The sequence below is a fragment of the Oncorhynchus nerka genome, linkage group LG22, assembly GCF_034236695.1.
Source record: "Oncorhynchus nerka isolate Pitt River linkage group LG22, Oner_Uvic_2.0, whole genome shotgun sequence".
In the NCBI taxonomy this organism is placed as follows: Eukaryota; Metazoa; Chordata; class Actinopteri; order Salmoniformes; family Salmonidae; genus Oncorhynchus; species Oncorhynchus nerka.
The window spans coordinates 36,371,072-36,393,040 of NC_088417.1; the positions used below are offsets into that span (position 1 = coordinate 36,371,072).

At 43.6% G+C, this 21,969-nt stretch overlaps 1 protein-coding gene across 4 annotated transcripts in view; it reads right to left on the bottom strand.

Moving 5' to 3' along the window:
- LOC115105123 (E3 ubiquitin-protein ligase RNF152-like) overlaps window positions 1-21,969 on the bottom strand; it is a 64,500-nt gene that overhangs the window by 13,425 nt on the left and 29,106 nt on the right. For 3 of the 4 annotated variants that reach the window (XM_029626757.2, XM_029626758.2, XM_065007137.1), the window contains exon 2: window positions 809-2,154. In XM_029626757.2, the coding sequence (XP_029482617.1) occupies window positions 1,086-1,721 (636 nt within the window). In that variant the 5' untranslated portion in view covers window positions 1,722-2,154 and the 3' untranslated portion in view covers window positions 809-1,085. Of the gene's footprint in view, window positions 1-808; window positions 2,155-21,969 lie in introns of those variants that run through there. The other variant, XR_003859835.2, reaches the window with a different exon arrangement.

Genomic DNA, 21,969 nt, shown 5'->3' on the forward strand with positions numbered 1-21,969 from the left:
TGAAGACATGTAGTATGTGCTTTCTATCAAATATAGGCTGGTTTATAAGTATATAATACAACACAGAGATCACATACTTCCCTGTTTTTGTTTTTAAAACATCATTGATCAAAATACCACCACATACATACAGTACTGAATTATATATTGGAGCAACATTAAGTAAGCATTCTGTTTTTAGACCATTAGAGAGATTCTGACAAAATTTGAAACACAGCAAGCGCTTCCCCAAAATGTCACCCTATTCCTACATAGTGCACTATATAATAAATAGGGTGCCCTTTGGGACACAACCACAGCAAACAACCACCACCAGTATTGATTGATCAGTCCCTCTAGGAACAACCCTTGGCTAGAGGTGGTTTAGTGGATTCCACATACAGTAATTACTGGATTCACTGTCTGTTTCGCCTCAGTACTGAGGACAGAAATAAAGAAAGCAGACCTGGGTTTCAAATACTTGGAAAATCAATTGAAATACCTATCTGTTTAAAATTGCCTTACTTATTAATAAACCAATAGAAAAGTCCCAAAACGTCATACCCCACCCATCTGGCATGCCAGGCAGACTTAACCAAACACTCAAAGTATTTGAAAAGATTCACATTTTTGTATTTGATCCCAGGTCTACCAAGAGGTCCAAACACTGTATATTGCAGCTCCAGCTGGAGACACTGTATGTGCTCAGTACTGACACCACCAGTCCCCAGGGGTCCCCAAATTAGGTCCCCGGGTCCATAGGTCCACAAGGATACCTCAAATTTCCACGAGAATTCCATGAGGCTGAGGCCCTCCTTCTGATGGGGGGGGGCAGTGTAATTGGGTTTGGGGAGTAGAGGGGTGTGTGTTTTGTGTCTTCAGAATATCTCCAAATCAATAATAGGAGAAAATGAGTTTCAGTCCCCAGTTTATTTGTAGCAACCCCCTCTCTCTCTGTCTCGGTCTGTTTGTTGTTTTCTTGACCATCTATGATAGGTATAAAATCCTTTATCCTCATCATAATCCAGGCTGAGGAGGGTGGTGGAGCTACAGCAGGGGGGAGTGGGAGGAAACATGGTGATTGACATAATGTCTGGCCCCTCCCCTCAGCCACAGGAGATGACAGTAAAACGTTTGGAGATGCAGGACATGTTGTGGAGCACGATACCCAGGAGAAAGAGCAGGACACAGGCTACCAGGATCACTGTACATACCCCGGACCACGTGGAGCCCTTCCCCCCTCCACCACCTCCTCCCCCGGCTCCCCTCCTCTCTGCCTCCTCCAGGCCGTCGAGAGTCATCCCCAGGGGCTGCAGCTCAGGCATGGCCACCACCGCCACATCCACCTTCTGCTGCCCGCTGCCACCTGGCAGGAACCGGCAGCCCAGTTCGCCAGGCAGCAGCGCCCTCTCCTTAGCGGCGGGCAGGGGCAGCATGTAGCAGCCATTGCTAGGCAGGCGGATGAAGACGGGCGTGTGCTCGGAGGCGTGCGGGATGGTGATGACGGTAATGATGTCAGGGTCATCGGGGAGCTGGGAGACGGAGAGGCCGGCGGGGAGTTTGGTGACGCCACGGCACCAGGGGCAGCGGATCTCTTTCTGGCTGGACCGCATCTGGGTCAGGCACACAGAGCAGCACGTGTGTCTGCAGTCCAGCAGCTTGGGCCTCCTTCGCGGGCTGTAGTAGTTAAAACAGATCTGACACTCCAAGATGGAGTCCTGCGAGAGAGATCGAGTCTCCATTTTGTTATGGATTGTTATTATGGGTCCTTTATAGTAGCAATCACGAGCAATCACGAGAATAGGCTGGTTTCACAAGGCTAGGTGCTTATAGTTTCAGGAGAAGGGAGAGAATGTGCTCAATTATTATCCTCTTGCATAAACAAGTGAAACGGTGCTTGTAACCCTTTGATGTAACTGGCTGTTTTTGTGTACTGCAACACAAACCAGGATGACAAAGAAGAATGCCTCTTATTATTTGACTGTAGTAGCAGGAAGCTAAATGAAATCCAGATCATCTACAAGGCACTTGATTCCTCCTCAGAGCAAAGCTGTGCTGTTTGAGTTCATAGCCCCTGCTCGGTGTCCTTCCACCCACCTGACCGTCTCAGTGTTGGTTTGATGTCTCAGTGTCGGTGTGATGTCACAGGATGATTGAGGTCACACGGTGGTTCATCTGTGAAACAAGAGAGAAGAACGCAGTGTTAACGGGCTGAAGAGATTCACGGAGCAGAGAGAGTGTGTGTGTGTGTGTGTGTGTGTGTGTGTGTGTGTGTGTGTGTGTGTGTGTGTGTGTGTGTATATACACTGATTGTGGAGCAGAAATAGGAGCACGGGCATGGCATGGGCAGTGTAGCGGGCAGCCAGGCATGTAGGCTTTTGTGTGTCCCGAATGGCACCCCATTCCCTATACAGTGCACTTCTATTGACCAGAGCCCTATGGGGATTAGGGTGTAGCCTGTGTCCCCCTCAATCCCCCTGGGGCTGGCTCATCAGCCTGGATCTCTTGCATTCATTTTCACACAGATAAATCAGTTAGCTGCCCTGCCCCTATCAATGCTCTGCTTCTCTGCCTGGCTTTAACATCAAAAGGAATCACACACGCACACACACACACACACACACACACACACACACACACACACAAATAACTAACATTACAGAAACGTGTGAGGAAGCTCATACATGCCACATCATACAGAGCAAAGAGAAGGGAGGGAGGTCGTCATGCCACAACCACACGTGATGGAAAGTGACATTATCATCCGTGACATATCCACATCAGACACAATAGGGTAACTCGGGGCACTAAGGCCAGCAGAGGAGATCTGATAGTGGGTGGGATATAAGCATTTTTCATAATATTGCTAATTACTTTTTATCTTCAGCCACAGCCGGAAATTAATTTGGTCATCACACTACACAGAATACATCAAAATCAACATACGCATTAGTTAGCCACAGGCTCTGTGAAAGTTTGTTCTCCCACTCTTCTTCTTACATAATCATATCAGCCATGTTAGTTAGGGCAATTCCATGGGAACAGAATTACGCCCAGACTCAAAATGTTTCACTTCAAATGTAAACCAAACAAAAAATACTGATGTCTAAGCTTAACAAACCACACAGCTCTATGCACAAGGACTACTTTAACAAGATGTTACCGTAATTCTGTTGCCAAACGTTGCACACTTTTTCCAGATTTTTTTGTTTATTTACTATTTACTCCTTTTTCTAAGTAGTCATTGTGCATAGAGTACGGTAGTAAGCACATGTCTTAGTAACTGACTGACAGAGGGACAGTGACATGGAACAACCGTGAAACCTTTTAATTTCAAGGTGACCATAGATACTATTAATGTCAACAGTATAGTCAAATTATACCTTGTCAATTAAACTCCTCAGCTCTAACAGCTGTTTGCTCACACGTTGTAATGGAATTACAGCCATAGAGAAGACATCCATGTGACATAGCGGTTGTGTCCCAAATGGCTCCCTATTATCTATGGGTCTTGGCCAAAAGTACTGCACTACTTAGGGAACAGGGTACCATGTCACTGTCCCTCCACCTTTTGGGACTGAAACATCTATTTCTTGTGTTAGGTTTCTAAATCCACTGTAAATGCAACACATTTGCAGCGGTTAGCGTCTCCACCACACACATCCGAACCTCACCCACTTCCTCCCTTCCCCTCTTTTCCTCTCCCTCTATCCCTACCCAGGCAAAATGTATCTTTCTGTTTTGGTTCTGATGTGATACCCCCTTCACTCCTCACTCTCCGCTTGACCTAGTTTCTCTAAACCCTTCTGCATTCTCTACCACCATTTCAAAGTCAAGTAAAATGCAGAAAATGCAGTAATTTTAGTTACGGGGATGAGAGAGAGAGAGAGGGGGGAAGATACAGAGGGAGAAAGTAAGGGAGATGAAGAGAGAAAAGGAGAGCGAGAGAGAGACCTGCCTGATGGGTAAGACAACCAGGGGTATTAGTAAAAACCCTTCATAAGATAAGGATTAGCTTTGATCTGACAAAAATGCTTTGTGGCTCAATATTCCCATACACTCATTATTTCATGCTCCTCTCCTTCCCTCCTTCATAATTTACTCTCTTCCCCTCCATCCTCTTATTTACTCTCTCTAAATACATTACTCGACTTTTAGTCTGTCTACCTTTCTTTAGGTTACTCCTCTCTCTCTCTCGCTCTTTCACATTATAGTTTTGTGACCCATTTTCACATTTCACCTAGTGTGGGAGAGAAAACACACCTCACTGTCACTGAGCATAACTATAGGAGGTACGGCAAATCTAATTTCTGAACATCCTCTGTGAATTAATTCAAAAAAGTCTTAATACAAGGTTTGGTCCGTCATATCATATGACTGTAGGAAGGGAATATGATTAAGTAATGATGGTGAGTTCCCTACTGGAACCCCTATCCCTGTCCAGAGCCCCTTTGGCCCCCTGGGACCATCCAAAAGGACAGACACACTCCCTTCGCTGAGCATAACTGGAACACACACACAAACACTCTGTCCCTCCAGTCTCCCCTGCCTCGCTCCACAGCACACACAATCAGCTGAAGGAAAAAGCTCACTCCTCCTTAAAGACAGCGGCTAAAAATAACCAAGGAAAGGACACACACACACTCCCAAAAATGATAAACTGGTTGGAGCAAGTCAGAGAGGGGGGTAACAAGTAGCAGGGGATTTGGAAGACAAAGGAGGAGAGGAGAGAAAGGGCACAGAAACACAGGTTAACACCTGTCATTGTAAATAAGAATTTGATCTAAACTAACCTCCCTAGTTAAATAAATAAAATCCCAAATGGCACCCTATTTCCTTATATGCTCCAGTCAAAAGTAGTGCACTAAATAGGAAATAGGGTGTCATTTGGGATGTGTCATAGACATTAGACATGCATCAAAACTAAATAGTTCACTTTTCTGAAAGAAAGGCTGGCCATCCAACTAAATAACATACACTTTCACAAAAAGTCATTACTATGTACATGTTACACCACTTACACGGGTGGCCACTTACCAGTACTAAGACTAAAAACTCTGGCACAGTCAGAAACAGTTACTCTGTAAATTGAAACTAGGGGTTAATTGACATTACATGGCATGAGGCTAGGTCTAGGACAAACCCTTGGCTAAGTTGCCAAGTACTTTTACGCTCCACACTCACTCCTAGTTAATCCTCCACTCAGCAATTAATCTCAATAAGACAAAAAATGTATTATACATCGCAAGTGAAGCTCACAAGCGAACAGAGAAGACCACATTTGCCCTTGAGAAAGGTGTATCTCGATGATGAAAAGTGTGTGTGTGTGTGTGTGTCCAGAGGCCTGTGCAGCAGACTGCTGCAGGACACATTATGGCAATTTCCATCTTAAGGACCTAGTCCCCATCAGCAAACGCACACACACACACACACACACACACACACACACACACACACACGCCCACAGTCCCTATCCACAGACGTGCCTGCCAGGCAGCAGTACTATAAACTCACACACCCACATGAGCGTGACCAACAAACACACAATCCACTACCTCTCGGATACATCAGTAACACAGCTGAGGGGGAGGTGTGTGAGTATGTGTGTCCATGTGTGTGTATGACCTGGAGAGGGAGGCGATCATACATCTCTTGAGGAGCTTGCATCTCATTCTCCAAAGCCAATATTTGACCACGTCCTTGGCTACCTTTCCTTTCTTATCAACAAACCCTAGTGGAAAACTGGAGAGAATAGATACAACACTAGGACCAGACTTACTGATTGAATTTCCCTGATCCAGAAACACAGACACCTCACATTGTTCTGTCTTAATCAATGTCTATCTAGCAGCTGGCTACATTATCAGAGATACAGGTAACTGCCAAAATAAAGGAAACACAAACATAAAGTGTTGTAGCCCTTTATACTTGTACCTGTATACAGGTTGAAAATGGTCGATTTGAACAATGATAAGTGCATAAAATGGAACGCAGTGGCTGTACAGTAACATGCTATACATGACCTCAGGCTCTGTCTGTATGGGTTTTGACAAGAAGGAGGGATGGGGGAACAAGAAGATCCCCCATGCTTTCAGCTAATTGGGCAACTTTTGCAACTGTTTTGTTGTCTTGAGTGAGAGAAATGCTGTACATGTATTTTGAAAGATGAGACTTAGAGGATTATAGTAAATACCGCGTTGATGTCATATAGGGGGAAGCCAAACATCCAGTCCAAATGTGCACTTCACATTTCCATCTCATAAAAATCATATCTATCGTCAAAGTGGAGGATCATTATGTTTGATGTACAGTACCAGTCAAAAGTTCGGACACACCTACTCCTTCAAGGGTTGTTCTTTATTTCTACTATTTTCTACACTGTAGAATAACAGTGAAGACTCTGAAATAACACATATGGAATCATGTAAGTAACCAAAAAAGTGTTAAACAAATCAAAATATACTTTCTATTTGAGATTCTTCAAAGTAGACACCCTTTGCCTTGATGACAGCTTTGCACACTCTTGGCAATTAACATCCCCCTACGCACCTTTGAGACCCCTCTTTCAAAGTCTCTGGGATCTCTTCTGCTAGCCATGGTAGCCAAAATAATGGGCAACTGGGCATTTTTATACATGACCCTAAGCATGATCGGATGTTAATTGCTTAATTAACTCATGAACCACACCAGTGAGGAAGCATCAGCTTTCAATATACTTTGTAGCCCTCATTTACTCAAGTGTTCCTTTATTTGGCAGCCTCTTATTTTTTAAACTTCATTGCTGGTTAGGACTTGTAAGTAAGCATTTCACTGTAATGACCACACCTGTTGTATTCGGGTGCATGTGACAAATACAATTTAATTTGATTTGGGATATACACTGATTGCACACGACATTAGGAACACCTTGCTAATATTGAGTTGCACCCCCTTCTGCCCTAAGAACAGCCTAAATGTGTCAGGGCATGTGCTGTTAAAAGCATTCCACAGGAAGGCTGGCCCATGTTGACTCCGATGCTTCCCACAGTTGTGTCAAGTGGGCTGGATGTTCCTTGGGTGGTGGACCATTCTTGATACACACGGGAAACTGTTGAGTGTGAAAAACCCAGCAGAATTGCAGTTAAACTGGCGCACCTGGCACCTACTATCATACCCTGTTGAAAGGCACATACATATTTTTACTTGCCCATTCACGCTCTGAATGGCACACATACACAATCCATGTCGCAATTGTCTCAAGGCTTAAAAATCCTTCTTTAACCTGACTGATTTCATGGGGATTCCTTTATTATGCTAATTTGATTTCAGCGGGGGCGCGGACATCGGCTCTAAGGGTGTAACCTTTCTCTTCCCCTTCATCAGTCGTGGCTGAACGACGACAACACTAACATACAACTGGCGGGTTGTACGATGTACCGGCAGGATAGAACAGTGGCGTCTGGTAAGACAAGGGGCAGCGGTCTCTGTATTTTTGTAAACAACAGCTGGTGCACAATATCTAAGGAAGTCTCGAACTATTGCTCGCCTGAGGTAGAGTATCTCATGATAAGCTGTAGACCACACTATCTACCGAGAGAGCTTTCATCTGTATTCTTTGTAGCTATTTAGAGACTGGCACTAAGACAGCATTGAATGAGCTGTATTCCGCCATAAGCAAACAAGAAATCGCTCACCCAGAGGAGGCACTCCTAGTAGCTGGGGACTTTAATGCAGGGAAACTTAAATCCATTTGACCATATTTCTATCAGCAGGTTACATGTACAAACAGAGGAAAATGAACTCTGGACCACCTATATCCCACACACAGAGATGCATAGGCTGGTCACAAAGCTCTCCCTCGCCCTCCATTTGGCAAATCTGACCATAATTCTATCCTCCTGATTTCTGCTTACAAGCAAAAATCAAAGCAGCAAGCACCAGTGACTAGATCAATACAAAAGTGGTCAGAGGAAGCAGATGCTAAGCTACAGGAGTGTTTTGCTAGCACAGACTGGAATATGTTTCGGGATTCCTCCGATGGCATTGAGGAGTACACCACATCAGTTATTGGCTTCATCAATAAGTGCATTGATGACGTTGTCCCCATGCCATGGATTACAGGCAGCATCCACACTGAGCTAAAGGCTAGAGCTGCCACTTTCAAGGAGCGGGACTTATAAGAAATCATGCTATGCCCTCTGACGAACCATCAAAGGGGCAAAGCGTCAATACAGGGCTAAGATCGAATCTTACTATACTGGCTCTGGCGCTCGTCGGATGTGGCAGGGCTTGCAACCCATTACAGACAACAAAGGGAAGCACAGCCGAGAGCAGCCCAGTGACATGAGCCTAACAGATGAGCAAAACTACTTCGCTTCAAGGCAAATAACACTGAAACATGCATGAGAGCACCAGCTGTTCCGGAAGACTGTGATCACGCTCTCTGCAGCCGATGTGGGTAAGACCTTTAAACAGGTCAACATTCAAAAGGATGTAGGGAAACACGGAATACCAGGACTTGTACTGCGAGCATGCGCTGACGAACTGGCAAGTGTCTTCACTGACATTTTCAACCTCTCCCTGTCCGAGTCTGTAATACTAACATGTTTTAAGCAGACCACCATAGTCCCTGTGCCCAAGAACAGTAAGGTAACCTGCCTAAATGACTACCGACCCGTAGCACTCGCATCTGTAGCCATGAAGTGCCTGGGCTGGTCATGGCTCACATCAACACCATCATCCCAGAAACCACTTCAATTTGCATGCTGATCCAACAGACCCACAGATGATGCAATCTCCATTGCACTCCACACTGCCCTTTCCCATCTAGACAAAAGGAAAACCTATATGAGAATGCTATTCATTGACTACAGCTCAGCGTTCAACACCATAGTGCCTTAAAAGCTCATCAATAAGCTAAGGTCCCTAGGACTGAACACCTCCCGCTGCAACTGGATCCTGGACTTCCTAATGAGCCGACCCCAGGTGGTAAGGGTAGGTAACACCACATTCGCCACACTGATCCTCAACACAGGGGCCCCTCAGGGGTGCGTGCTCAGTCCCCTCCTGTACTCCCTGTTCACTCATGACCTCACGGCCAGGCGTGACTTCAACACCATCATTCAATATGCCGATGACACAACAGTGGTAGGCCTGATCACCGACAATGACAAGACAGCCTATAGGGAGGAGGTCAGAGACCTGGCCGTGTGGTACCAAGAGAACATCTTCTCCCTCAATGTGATTAAGATAATGGAGATGATTGTGGTCTACAGGAAAAGGAGGACCGAGCACGCCCCCATTCTCATCGAAGGGCTGCAGTGGAGCAGGTTGAGAACTTCAAGTTCCTTGGTATCCACATCACCAACAAACTAACATGGTCCAAGCACACCAATACAGTCATGAAGAGGGCACGACAAAACCTATTGCCCCTCAGGAGACTGAAAATATTTGGCATGGGTCCTCAGATCCTCAAATGGTTCTACAGCTGCACCATCGAGAGCATCCTGACTGGTTGCATCACTGCCTGGTATGGCAACTGCTCGGCCTCCGACCACAAGGCACTACAGAAGGTAGTGCAAATGGCCCAGTACATCACTAGGGCCAAGCTTCCTGCCATTCAGGACCTCTATACCAGGCGGTGTCAGAGGAAGGCCCTCAAAGACTCCAGCCACCCGTGTCATAGACGGTTCTCTCTGCTACCACACGGCAAGCGGTACCGGAGCGCTAAGTCTAGGTCCAAGAGGTTTCTAAACAGCTTCTACCCCCAAGCCATAAGACTCCTGAACATCGAGTCAAATGGCTACCCAGACTATTTGGAGCGGAATCAGTAGAATGGTATCAAATATATCAAACACATGGTTGCCAGGTATTTGATGCCATTCCATTTTATCCATTCCTGCCCTCAGAAGCCCCTACTGATCTACACTGAATGAAGTGGATATAACACGTGACATCAATAAGGAAGGGTCATGGAAAGACCAGGTGTTCCTACTGTTTTGTACACTCAATGTCGATACAGATATCATGACAGGAAGAAATACTGATGAAGTGACATCAATCAATTGAGAGAAGGGTCTTTCTGTGTTGTCTATGCATCCAAGAGCATACTAAATGTTATCAACTGTGCTGTCCAAACAAATATCTTTATGTTTTGTTAAATCAGACCAATTCAAAGCCCTTTATGGTATTATGTCTATTCATGTCTACTCAGAATTGTAGCCTGCTGACTGTTCAAAATGCTTTCAGTCATGACAGTGAGCTGGGTTGTGTGTTGTGCAGAGAAGTGAAACAAGGCAAGCTGGAGTCTAAATCTCCAAATAAAAAAAAATACTCATCTTTCTTCTCAAGGTCTCTCAGGTCAGGATTAAATCCGATCAGCGGTAGATCCGCGTTGTAGCAGGTTTGACATTTAAAGGTAATTTCCAAGATATGCAACATTCACTGTGAATGAGGTCTCCACGAACGTGGGAACATTGCCTGTGACAGGTGCATAGCTGACAAAGCATATCCGGATTGAATCCCAGCCTTAATGTTGTGAACTCTGTGAAATACATCCAGGGTTAGTATCCATTCCTTGATGTCAGTCATGTCTTACAAGCAATCAAGATTGCCATTTTTTGTATATCTTTGAAACTGAAATTATAATAGTAATATCTAACCAGATCCAACGGATGATACAATGTTTCTATCTTCTACACGCAATGGCATCCACCTGTTCTATGATGCAATTACAGTGCAAAGCATCCTAATTATCAACAGCATTGCAATCCCTTTGTCTGATGATGAAAGGCGAGTTCAGACAGCACTGATGAGAAGTAGAGATAGTAGGACTACTATCTCTGTGATTAAAGGAACAGTTGAAAGGAGAGGATGGGTGACTCTATCTACTATCTGCCAGACATATTTACTGATAGTGGAGATGTGAAGGAAACCACAACTGAACCAGACAGCTTGGAAAAAGTTGATCCTATTAGAAATTAACTCACAGTTTTTGACTCAAATTTAGCTGACCGTTAAGCATCAATCATATCTGTTAAAAATGTGTATAAGGGTTGTAGTTTCCTCGCGTGTACACCACCATTTTTAAAAAAGTGCATACATTCTGCTGCTAACCAGCGGGTATTCCACACACACACACACACACACACACACACACACACACACACACACACACACACACACACACACACACACACACACACACACAGACACACAGACACACACACACACACTGGGAATGACATCATTCACACATCGGCAGGCAACGCAGCAATAGTGTATGTCAATGGGAACAGGAAGGGGATACCTAGTCAGTTGCACAACTGAATGCATTCAACCAAAATATGTCTTCCGCATTTAACCCAATCCCTCTGAATCAGGTGTGTGTGCCTGTGCGTGTGCGCACATGCAAGCTTACAAACTCTGAAAGAGACGGCTTGAGCTTCTTACCCCAAGCACAGCACTACAGCGTGAGAAGACTACATACACTTGATGTTCTACTAATGCTTGATCTCTCAATGTCTTTCTGACGCACTCTGCTATCAGACAGTTCTCAAACACACACCGCTTTTAACACACACGCAAACTTTAGTCTTCAAACACACACCCCCTTCAAAACTTGTTTACTTAACAGATCATCTATTATAGTGTTCAATAACATCCCCGAGAGGCAAAACCTTCCTCAGCAAGTCAGTCAAACAGATGATATCTAGAAACAGAGGGAAGCGAGAGGAGATCTAACTCATTGCTCAAAGACAAGAACTGTCACATTACTTGAGTGTAATGTTGCTGGCGGTTCTTGGAAAGGAGTGAAGATATATTATCAAGAGAGAGAATGGATATTGTAGCACATTTTTAGAGTTGCCTGCCCTGAAACTGTTTCTTGTCACCTTATCAAGATCAACACCAGCTACATTGTCACTTTGTCATTATAATCATAGTAACAGTAACACATACTACAACTCTTAACCCTTCAAGTCCCTCGTCAGTGTAAAACTATCATAGTGGGCAGAACTGGTTGGAAGATGCCATTTCATCCAGGTTCTGAAGCTGAAAAGGTGCCATTTCAAACAGTTTTGCCCACAAGGATATATCAAGATCATACCATTGTTAGATCATCTTTGCAATAACACTGACAGAGATATCAAGATTATACATGTTGTCAAGGGACATGTATGGTGAAAGTAGAGGGCGTCCACTTAAACAATCACATCAAATACGTATATTTCCCTTCAGGTCTCTCTATAACGCGCGCGCACGCGCACACGCACACACACACACACACACACACACACACACACACACACACACACACACACACACACACACACACACACACACACACACACACACACACACACACACACACCTCTGTTGCCAGGCAGTGGAAAAGAAAAACAGACAAACCTAGGCAGGCCTGAGAGTTTTAGTATAATCTCATATTAGAACCTTACCTGAGCCGCTTAGCTCTTCCCCTGGGCTGTAGAGCTGGTTTAAACAGCACCATGCATACGCTGACTACAGTTATATAACTGTATCATGTAGACCCTGACTACTCCCACTATACACTGTACTGTGTATACCCTGAATACCGCTATATGCAGTGCTGATACTGTATTATATATGTATACTGTACTGTCTACTGTGCTATAATACTCTCTCTCTCTTTACTGTAGCACAGCGACAGCAAAAGCACCATAGATCCTTGTGTTGTGAAACTGATGCAGAGGTAGCTAGCTACTAGAGATAAAAATCCATGCTCTGTGTACCAAATACTGAGCCTCCTATCATGTAAAGGGAGCCACCCATAGACATTATTTACTTAACAACTAGCCAGTTTACTAACCAATCAACAGCCAACCACCCAGAGATAATATAGTCAAAGGATATGTCCCAAATGGCACCCTATATTCATAGAGCCCCATAGGCCTCTGGTCAAAAGTAGTGTACTACATAGAGCATAGATAGTGTCGCAGACAATTTGGGATTCAGACAAAGGCTTATCTTAGCTCAGAGGCAAACACAATGGTAGGCTACAGCTATATCCCCTGTCGTTAGTTACTAAGGCAGGGCCTTACCGTGGGCTTTAAAGACTTACACCTGCGTTCCAAATGGCAATTTTTGTAGGGGTTGATAAAAAAATTTGTAATAGAAAATCAAGTGTGACTTTTCAAAGCGGAAATAACAAACATCAGAAGCCTTTTTAAACATTAAATACACGACGAGTTTTACATTTCCTGCATTGCAGGAAAGTTCTCTTGCAAGAGGGTGATCAAATTAAGCACTGACCAGATGTACTACACTATAAAGGGAATAGGGCGCCATTTAGGACCCAGCTACACCAATGGGGATCAACGGAATAGCAGCATTGATTGTTCATTAATCAGTCAATGCGACCGGATTGTTAGCTCACTGAGTGGATTATAAATGGCTATTTCAGTAGGAACATATCCCAGCTTGTCCCTGTGTGTGTGTGCATGCAGACAAATCAATTCTAAAAGAGTCCTTAATTTCAAGGGAAACAATGTGTCTATACTAGAGTAGATTTGTTATTCTAAGTTAAAATAGCTGATAATTCTTTGAGTATAAACCAATTATAAACCCTAATTCAACAGGGTAATTTTCTCAGTAAGGCTATCTTGACAAACATGAATCAAATCATGAGCTAACAACATTCAGCTTTCGCGCATGCATTCTGCCTTTACTTGCTCCCACAAAAATATATTTAAAGAGCACTGCTACTGTATATGGAATAGATTTGATAACAGTAACTCTCTGCTCATAGATCTATTCATGTCCAGTATGAAATTATGAGTGGATCATAGTTTTGACTAGATAGCTGTGAGGGAGTTGTCCCCAATTGGAACAAAATCAGTGTGTGACAAATTATAAACCTGATCTGAGGAATGGGCCAGATTCTCAATCCCAGTAGGCCGTCATGACTCCTGCTGCCCTGGGACTGAATTTGAGGGATTACTGTTCTGTTGTCTGCCAGTCTCTCTCTCTCTCCCTCTCTCTCTCGTTGAGGTGAAGAAAGGAGAGAGATATTTCATCTGACTGGTTGGCGTGCAGTGGTGGACAGCTCTGGCTGGTGAAAACACAAACAGATCGATGAGATGATTGGCACCACACAACAATCCCGGCCCTTGGGGAGCCCAGACACTCAACTTTCGTCCCAAATGGCATCATATTCCCTATGTAGTGCACTACTTGTGACCAGAGCCCTTTGGGAATAGGGTGCCATTTGGGATGCAAGCAACACACTCATGCCCCCCACCCCCACCCCCCTCTCTCATCTCAATCAACTTCACACAAGACCATTATGTAGGCCAACTCACACAAACACTATCAAACACACACATGCTATTTAACACCCTGCTAGATCCTTGGGTACACATTATATCCACCCTAGTACACCCATGAAAATACAGTGATGAAAGTTACTAAAATCACTTCTATCTTTCCAGAGGGAACGTCCTCTGTTAGTGAAATGGAAAAACGTAGAAAAAGGCTAACATTGATATATAGTGACAATAAATTAGCTTTGCTAGCGCTTTAAATCCTCCACCCTCTGGGTCCCTGCAGCTATTAATTCCTTTTTGAGGACAGTCAGCTATCAGGCGTTTTTCTTCCTTTTCATTCCCACTGAAAACGTTCCCAGATGTTGGCAAATCAACAGCCTTTAATATTCCTCTACCCCCTCATCTCATCTTGTATCCCCCCTCGTTTCTGGCAAACTCAAACGCTGAAAAATGAGCGCTGTCATTATTCTTCTCGTCTGACAGATGAGGTGGCCTTTGTGATGCACGTGATTTCTCCAAACTGCACGACAACGGGCACAAAGCAACAACGTCAAAGCAATGACCATCCTGACAGATATCCCAGCAAAACTCTGAAGAAATGACCAACCCAAACAGGTAAGAAATTCAAACTCTCGTGAACAATAGTGATTCGGTTCTACACAAACATCATCAAGTCCATCCTCACCTCCTCGTTAGGGAATGAGTAGGCCTGCTCTAAGGGCAAACTGCAGCAGATTGTCCTCTCTGCTAAGAGGTTCATCAGCCGCCACCTGCCCTCCATCGAGGTCCTGCACGACTCCAGGGAAAGGAAGCGTACGGGAAAGATCATTGCTGACCCCTTCAACCCCCTCTTCCAAAAACTCCCCTCAGGGAAAGAGTTCAGGGCCCAGTTTCCCAAAAGCATAATAAGGCTAAGTTCATTGTTAGATGAAGTATTCTATACGCAGCCAAGACAGAAAGATAAATGTGGTCAGAGACCCACTAAAGCAGCACCGCACCCTCAAGATTTTGAGACTGCCTGGCAGAGTTGGTTCTAACAGAGCCAAAGCCCCCAGATGGGTGAGCATAATATACAAGGAATTTCTCAAAGCTGCTAATGAGAACCTTGACTACCTTAAACCTAGCCGGTGGGGATTCCAGTGGGGTGCCCCAACCCAGGTAGTGGCAGTGCTGGCAACACTAGCTGCACTAACCCATGGGGAGGGGGTCACACTCTGACAAGGGGGCAAATTATTGTGGCCCTGGTGGCACAACATAATTAAAGGTCTGACTGCACAGAGATGCTTGGGAAAATGGTCACAACGGGGGACCAGCGTGTGTGTGTTTCAGGGGAAAGGGATGTCGGAGCTCCATCAGATAGGACATTGGTTAATCAAATCTCCCCATTCTTGCTCAATTTTGCATGCCTTCTCAAACAGCTACAACTGAATAGGCATTCGCACATCAAGTCCTACAGGCTCGGGGTTAGAACAACTGTTGAACATCTGAGCTTGTGGTTGTTTGTGGAGGAAGGGTGGGGAGTGTGTGTGTGTGTGTGTGTGTGTGTGTGTGTGTGTGTGTGTGTGTGTGTGTGTGTGTGTGTGTGTGTGTGTGTGTGTATGGGGTAAAGATGTTAGGGACAATATAGGATGAATCACAATAATTGTTTTCAAAAATGTAATTTTTGTAATGACAATCCTGGTTGTAGGTAACAATCCTTCGCATTAACTGCCTACATTATTACGTATATTGTTCATTAGTTGTGGGAATTAAGAATAGCAAGATTTTTGTTATGTATACTAGCAGTCAAAAGTTTTAAGAGCACCTACTCATTCAAGGGTTTTTCTTTATTTGTACTATTTTCTAAATTGTAGAATAATATTGAAGACATCAAAACTATGAAATGTCACATATGGAATCATATAGTAACCAAAAAAGTGTTAAACAAATCAAAATATATTTTATACTTGAGATTCTTCAAAGTAGACACCCTTTGCCTTGATGACAGCTTTGCCCACACTTTGCATTCTTTCTTTCAACCAGCTTCACCTGGAACGCTTTTCCAATAGTCTTGAAGGAGTTCCCACATATGCTTAGCACTTGTTGGCTGCTTTTCCTTCACTCTGCTGTCCGACTCATCCCAAATCTCAATTTGGTTGAGGTCGGGGGATTGTGGATGCCAGGTCATCTGATACAGCACTCCATTGCCAAGTTAGATAAAGATTCAATAAAATAAAAATAAACTATCATTTTTGGTAAAAAAGCCCTTGCACAACCTGGAGGTGTGTTGGGTCATTGTCCTGTTGACAAACAAATGATAGTCCCACTATGTCCAAACCAGAATTTACACTTAACCTTAACCTTCATGGCTACCACAGCATTCTGCAGCGATATGCCATCAAGGTTAAGTGTAAATTCTAAATAAATCACAGACAGTGTCAACAGCAAAGCACCCCCACACCATAACGCCTCCTCCTCCATGCTTTATGGTGGGAAAAACACATGCAGAGATCATCCGTTCACCCACACCGCGTCTCACAAATACACAGTTGTTGGAACCAAAAGTCTCAAATTTGGACTCCAGACCAAAAGGACATATTTCCACCGGTCTAATGTCCATTGCTCGTGTTTCTTCCGAATTTAATCCTAGTAAACAATCCCTGTTTTAGGTCAGTTAGGATCACCACTTTTTATTAAGAATGTGAAATGTCAGAATAAAAGTAGAGAGAATGATTTATTTTAGCTGTTATTTCTTTCATCACATTCCCAGTGGGTCAGAAGTTTACACTCAATTAGTATTTGCTAGCATTGCCTTTAAATTGCTTAACTTGGGTAAAACATTTCAGGTAGCCTTCCACAAGCTTCCCACAATAAGCTCCTGACAGAGCTGATGTAACTGAATCAGGTTTGTAGGCCTCCTTGCTCACACACGCTTTAACAGATCTACCCACATATTTTCTACAGGATTGAGGTTACGGCTTCATGATGGCCACTCCAATACCTTGCCTTTGTTGTTCTTAACCCATTTTGCCACAACTTTGTAAGTATGCTTGGGGTTATAGTCCATTTGGAAGACCCATTCCATGATGTCTTGAGATGTTGCTTCAATATATTCACATAATTTTCCATCCTTATGATACCATCTATTTTGTGAAGTGCACCAGTCTCTCCTGTAGCAAAGCACCCCCACAACATGATGCTGCCACCCCGTGCTTCACGGTTGGGATGGTGTTCTTCAGCTTGCAGGCCTCCCCTTTTTCCTCCAAACCTAACGATGGTCATTATGGCCAAACAGTTCTATTTTTGTTTCATCAGACCAGAGGACATTCGTTGGTATGATCTTTGTCCCCATGTGCCGTGGCAAACCGTAGTCTGGCTTTTTTATGACGGTTTTGGAGCACTGGCTTCTTCCTTGCTGAGTGGCCTTTCAGGTTATGTCTATATAGGACTTGTTTTACTGTGGATATAGATACTTTTGTATCTGTTTCCTCCAGCATAATCACATGTTCCTTTGCTGTTGTTCTGGGATTGATTTGCACTTTTCGCACCAAAGTACGTTCATCTCTAGGAGACAGAACGTGTCTTCTTCCTGAGCGGTATGACAGCTACGTGGTCCCATGGTGTTTATACTTGCGTACTATTGTTTGTACAGATGAACATGGTACCTTCAGGCACTTTGAAATTGCTCCCAGGGATGAACTAGACTTTCAAGGATCTACAATTTTTTTCTGAGGTATTGGCTGATTTCTTTTGATTTTCCCATGATGTCAAGCAAAGAGGCACTGAGTTTGGAGGTAGGCCTTGAAATAGATCCATGTCAATTAGCCTATCAGAAGCTTCTAAAGCCAATCAATTGTTGGAAAAATTGCTTGTGTCATGCACAAAGTAGATGTCCTAACCGACTTGCCAAAACTATAGTTTGTTAACAAGAAATTTGTGGAGTGGTTGAAAAATTAGTTTTAGTTGACTCCAACCTAAGTGTATGTACACTTCTGACTTCAACAGTAGGTACATGGTTGCAAAGGGCATCAGTGTCTTAACAGCGTGATTTGCCAAGGCAGGATACTCTGAGCGCAGCCCAATACAGAAATCTGGCAGTGGCTTGTGATGAATTTTTTTTTTTTCAAAGAAACGCTTAGTGCAATTTTCATGAGGCTCTCTTGTTCAGATATCAGTAAGTGGACTGGAGGCAGGGCATGAACGAGATAATGAATCCAGTTGTTTGTGTCATCCGTTTTGGGAAAGTACCTAAGTGATTGAGCAGCCATCTCACTCAGGTGCTTCGCTATTGCACATTTGACATTGTCCGTAAGCCTGTGTTCATTTGCACACAACAAATCATACAATGATGTAAAGACCTGTCTGTTGTCCTTGTTAATGCAGACAGAGAACAGCTCCAACTTCTTAATCACAGCCTCAATTATTTCCAGCACATTGAACATAGTTGCGGAGAGCCATCAGGTGAGAAAAAAGATCACCCAGATAGGCAAGTCACGTGAGAAACTCGGGTATCATGCAAGCGGTCAGACGAGTGAAAATGATGGTCAGTCAAGGAAACTTTAAGTTCGTCTCTTTGCACCTTGATAACCAGCACACTTCTGTATGTTGTAAAAGCGGTACATAGGTCGCTGCCCATATCATTGCATAGCGCATAAAATACAGGAGAGTTCAGGGGCCTTGCTTTAACAAAGTTAACCATTTTCACTGTAGTGTCCAAAAAGTCAGGCATTCCCTTAGCACCAAGAGCTTCGGGAGCAACTGCTTGCATGCGCGTTACCACTCCACTATGTCTACATGTCATGGCCATCAGTACAGATATCAACACATCTTGACCACCAAATTCAATTTGATGTCACAAAGCTGTCCAGTACTTTAAAAATATCCTCTCATGTTGTCCTGGTTTCCAGTGAGTTTGCAGAAGAGGATGTCTTCCTTAATTGACCTCCCATAAACGTAACGGACATATACCAGGAGCTGTGCCCACCACGCCTGTTGACTCATCCAGCTGTAACACATAGAATTCACTGGCTTGTATGTGAAGCATTAATTGTTTCAAAACATATCCTGCTATGTCACTGATGCACCATGAAACAGTGTTGTTTGATGAAGGCATTGTCTGTATAGTTTTTTGGGCCTTTTCCCCCTGCATTGTCCCAGCCATATCTGCGGCAGCAGAAATAATTAAGTCCTCCACAATAGTATGGGTTTGCCTGTCTTAGCCACTCGGTAGCTCACCATATCAGATTCTTCTTGACCCTTCTTTTTAATGGTATCTGTTGCTTTTTATACATGTCTTACTACTCGAAAGTCGTCTTAATTCTCACTCAAAAAACTCCAGCGGCTTATTTTTGTTTCTATACATCGTTTCTAAATGTCTGCGCAAGTGTGAAGGTTTCATCGAGTTGTGAGATAGTACCTTTGCACATATAACACACTATGGCTAAGGAAAGGCACTACTCCCAATATAAGTTAACCCCAAATCAATGTAGTTCTAATCATATTTGTGCCTCTTCGATGGTCCAACATCCCTGTCTGTTGTTTGATGCTTTCCAGGGCAAGGGGGCAATAGCTCTTCTGCTGCATCAGATTCACAACTGTCAGTGTCCATGCCAGCTGGGCTAACAACAAATGTAAAATTACTGATGCTAGCATTGGATGTGCTTGTGGAAGCAGAACAACTTGTGTCGTCGACAGGTGCAGGTGTAGTACTGCTGGTAGTAGCAGTACTACCAGTAGAGCTGTTATGTGTCTATGGACGTGGGCCTTACTTTTTTTAACCATTAATCCATCTTTGAGCAAACGGAAAGAGCAGCAGCTACGTCTGGCTACATATGGACCGGTAGTGTAATTCCCGCGAGAGAGTAACGGTTAATGTGATTGGATGTTAATTATTCGACTAGGCTACCTGTATTAACATTGTATTTTAATTTTGCTGAACACTATATGGTTTAATTTTTTTATTGGTAGTAAAACAAGGCTACTCAGGCCTTCCCCCAAATGGTTAGCCCTGTTGGAAAACATATATGGAATGTTTGAAAATGTGAAGAATCTTTTTTTTAAACAACCAAAAAAAACACGTGAATCACATTTTTATTTGACGTACCCCCGACCGCATTGTGCATACCCCAGTTTAGGAATACCTGCCTTACACAGACCCCTATGGACCCTGCTCAAAAGCAGTGCACTATATAGAGAATATAGTGCCATTTTGAAAGCAACCACAGCAGCATCAGTCTGAATGGACCCTAATGAATGTAAAGTGCTATCGGCGAATGTTCTGTTTCCACTGTACGCTACCCTTCATTCACACACACACACACTTCCGCAGTGTGAGAGACAGAAATCAGCATAGTAACAAAAGCATTTAGTGAACTAATCAGTGGGAATGACACACTATGAGCTGGTCTTTAAAGAGCCAGGCAAAAACACATTAAGAGAGGAGTCAATAAAACACACACCGCAGCCTACACACAGTCAATGAAAGACACATAGAGGACCTATAGAATGCACAGTCAGCAAAGCCAATCAATGTGGAGCAGCGGCACACACATAGTCAGAGAGGGGGAAGTCATTCTATGTCAGTCAGGTACCGACACACACACACACACACACACACACACACACACACACACACACACACACACACACACACACACACACACACACATCCCAGTCCAGCTGCTGTCTGTCACAATAGAAACACTCCTAATTATATCCTAGCTATGTCTCTCTTGGGGATATAACACAGGAGATATATGTTAAAATCGAAGGTTGAATCTGAAAACTGAACCTGGGGTCAGAGGACTCCAGATAACCTCAATTTCGCCTGTCGTTTGGAGCAGTCGTTGTCATGGTAACAAGACACCCCCAAAATAAATAAATAAAATAAGATTGATCAATTCTATGACTTATTAACCAAAATAAAATAGGTATATCTTCATTAGTAAAAGCCCCATGTACTCCAATGTTTTTTTTTGTAAATTCTGTATGTATTACAAACAGGGTTTTCGAACTTGGATAGAGAGCTGATGGTTATCTGCAGATTCTTTGGGTGGTCAGCTACCACCACAGATGGAGCGGAGCAGGCAGGCTGTTCAAACAAACCTTATTGGACTCACTCACATTGGTTTACTATTTATTCAAACGCAATTGGTAATAGAAATATATACTCACATAGGAAGATGATAAGAAGGAACACCCGGATAGATATGCTATCCTTTGTGAGACAGCGGTGCATCTGTAGCTGTATGATATGAGGCGATGAGACGATGGTGGTTAGTGCTTTGGTGGACGGGAAGGAGGAATAGAGAGATACAAAAAAACACCCTCTCTCCCTTTCTCTCTCACTCTCTCATTCTCTCTCTCAATTCAATGTACAATTCAATTCTCTCTCTCACTCTCCTTTCGCTGTCCCCCAACCTCTCTCTCTCTCTCTCTCTCTCTCTATCTCTCTCTTTCCCTACACCTCCCCCTCCCACCCCTTCATTCTCCCCCTCCCTCTGTCCTTTTTCTCTCTTTCTATCTTTCTGTCTATAAATCCTGATCTATACTATTACTGGTGCCTTACACAATGCCTTCAGAATGTATTCACAACCCTGACTTTTTCAAGACTTTGGTGTGTTACAGCCTGAATTTAAAATGGATTAAATAGAGATGTTTTGTCACTGGCCTACACACCATACCCCATAATGTCAAGCTGTATTATGTTTGAAAAAATGTTTACAAAAGC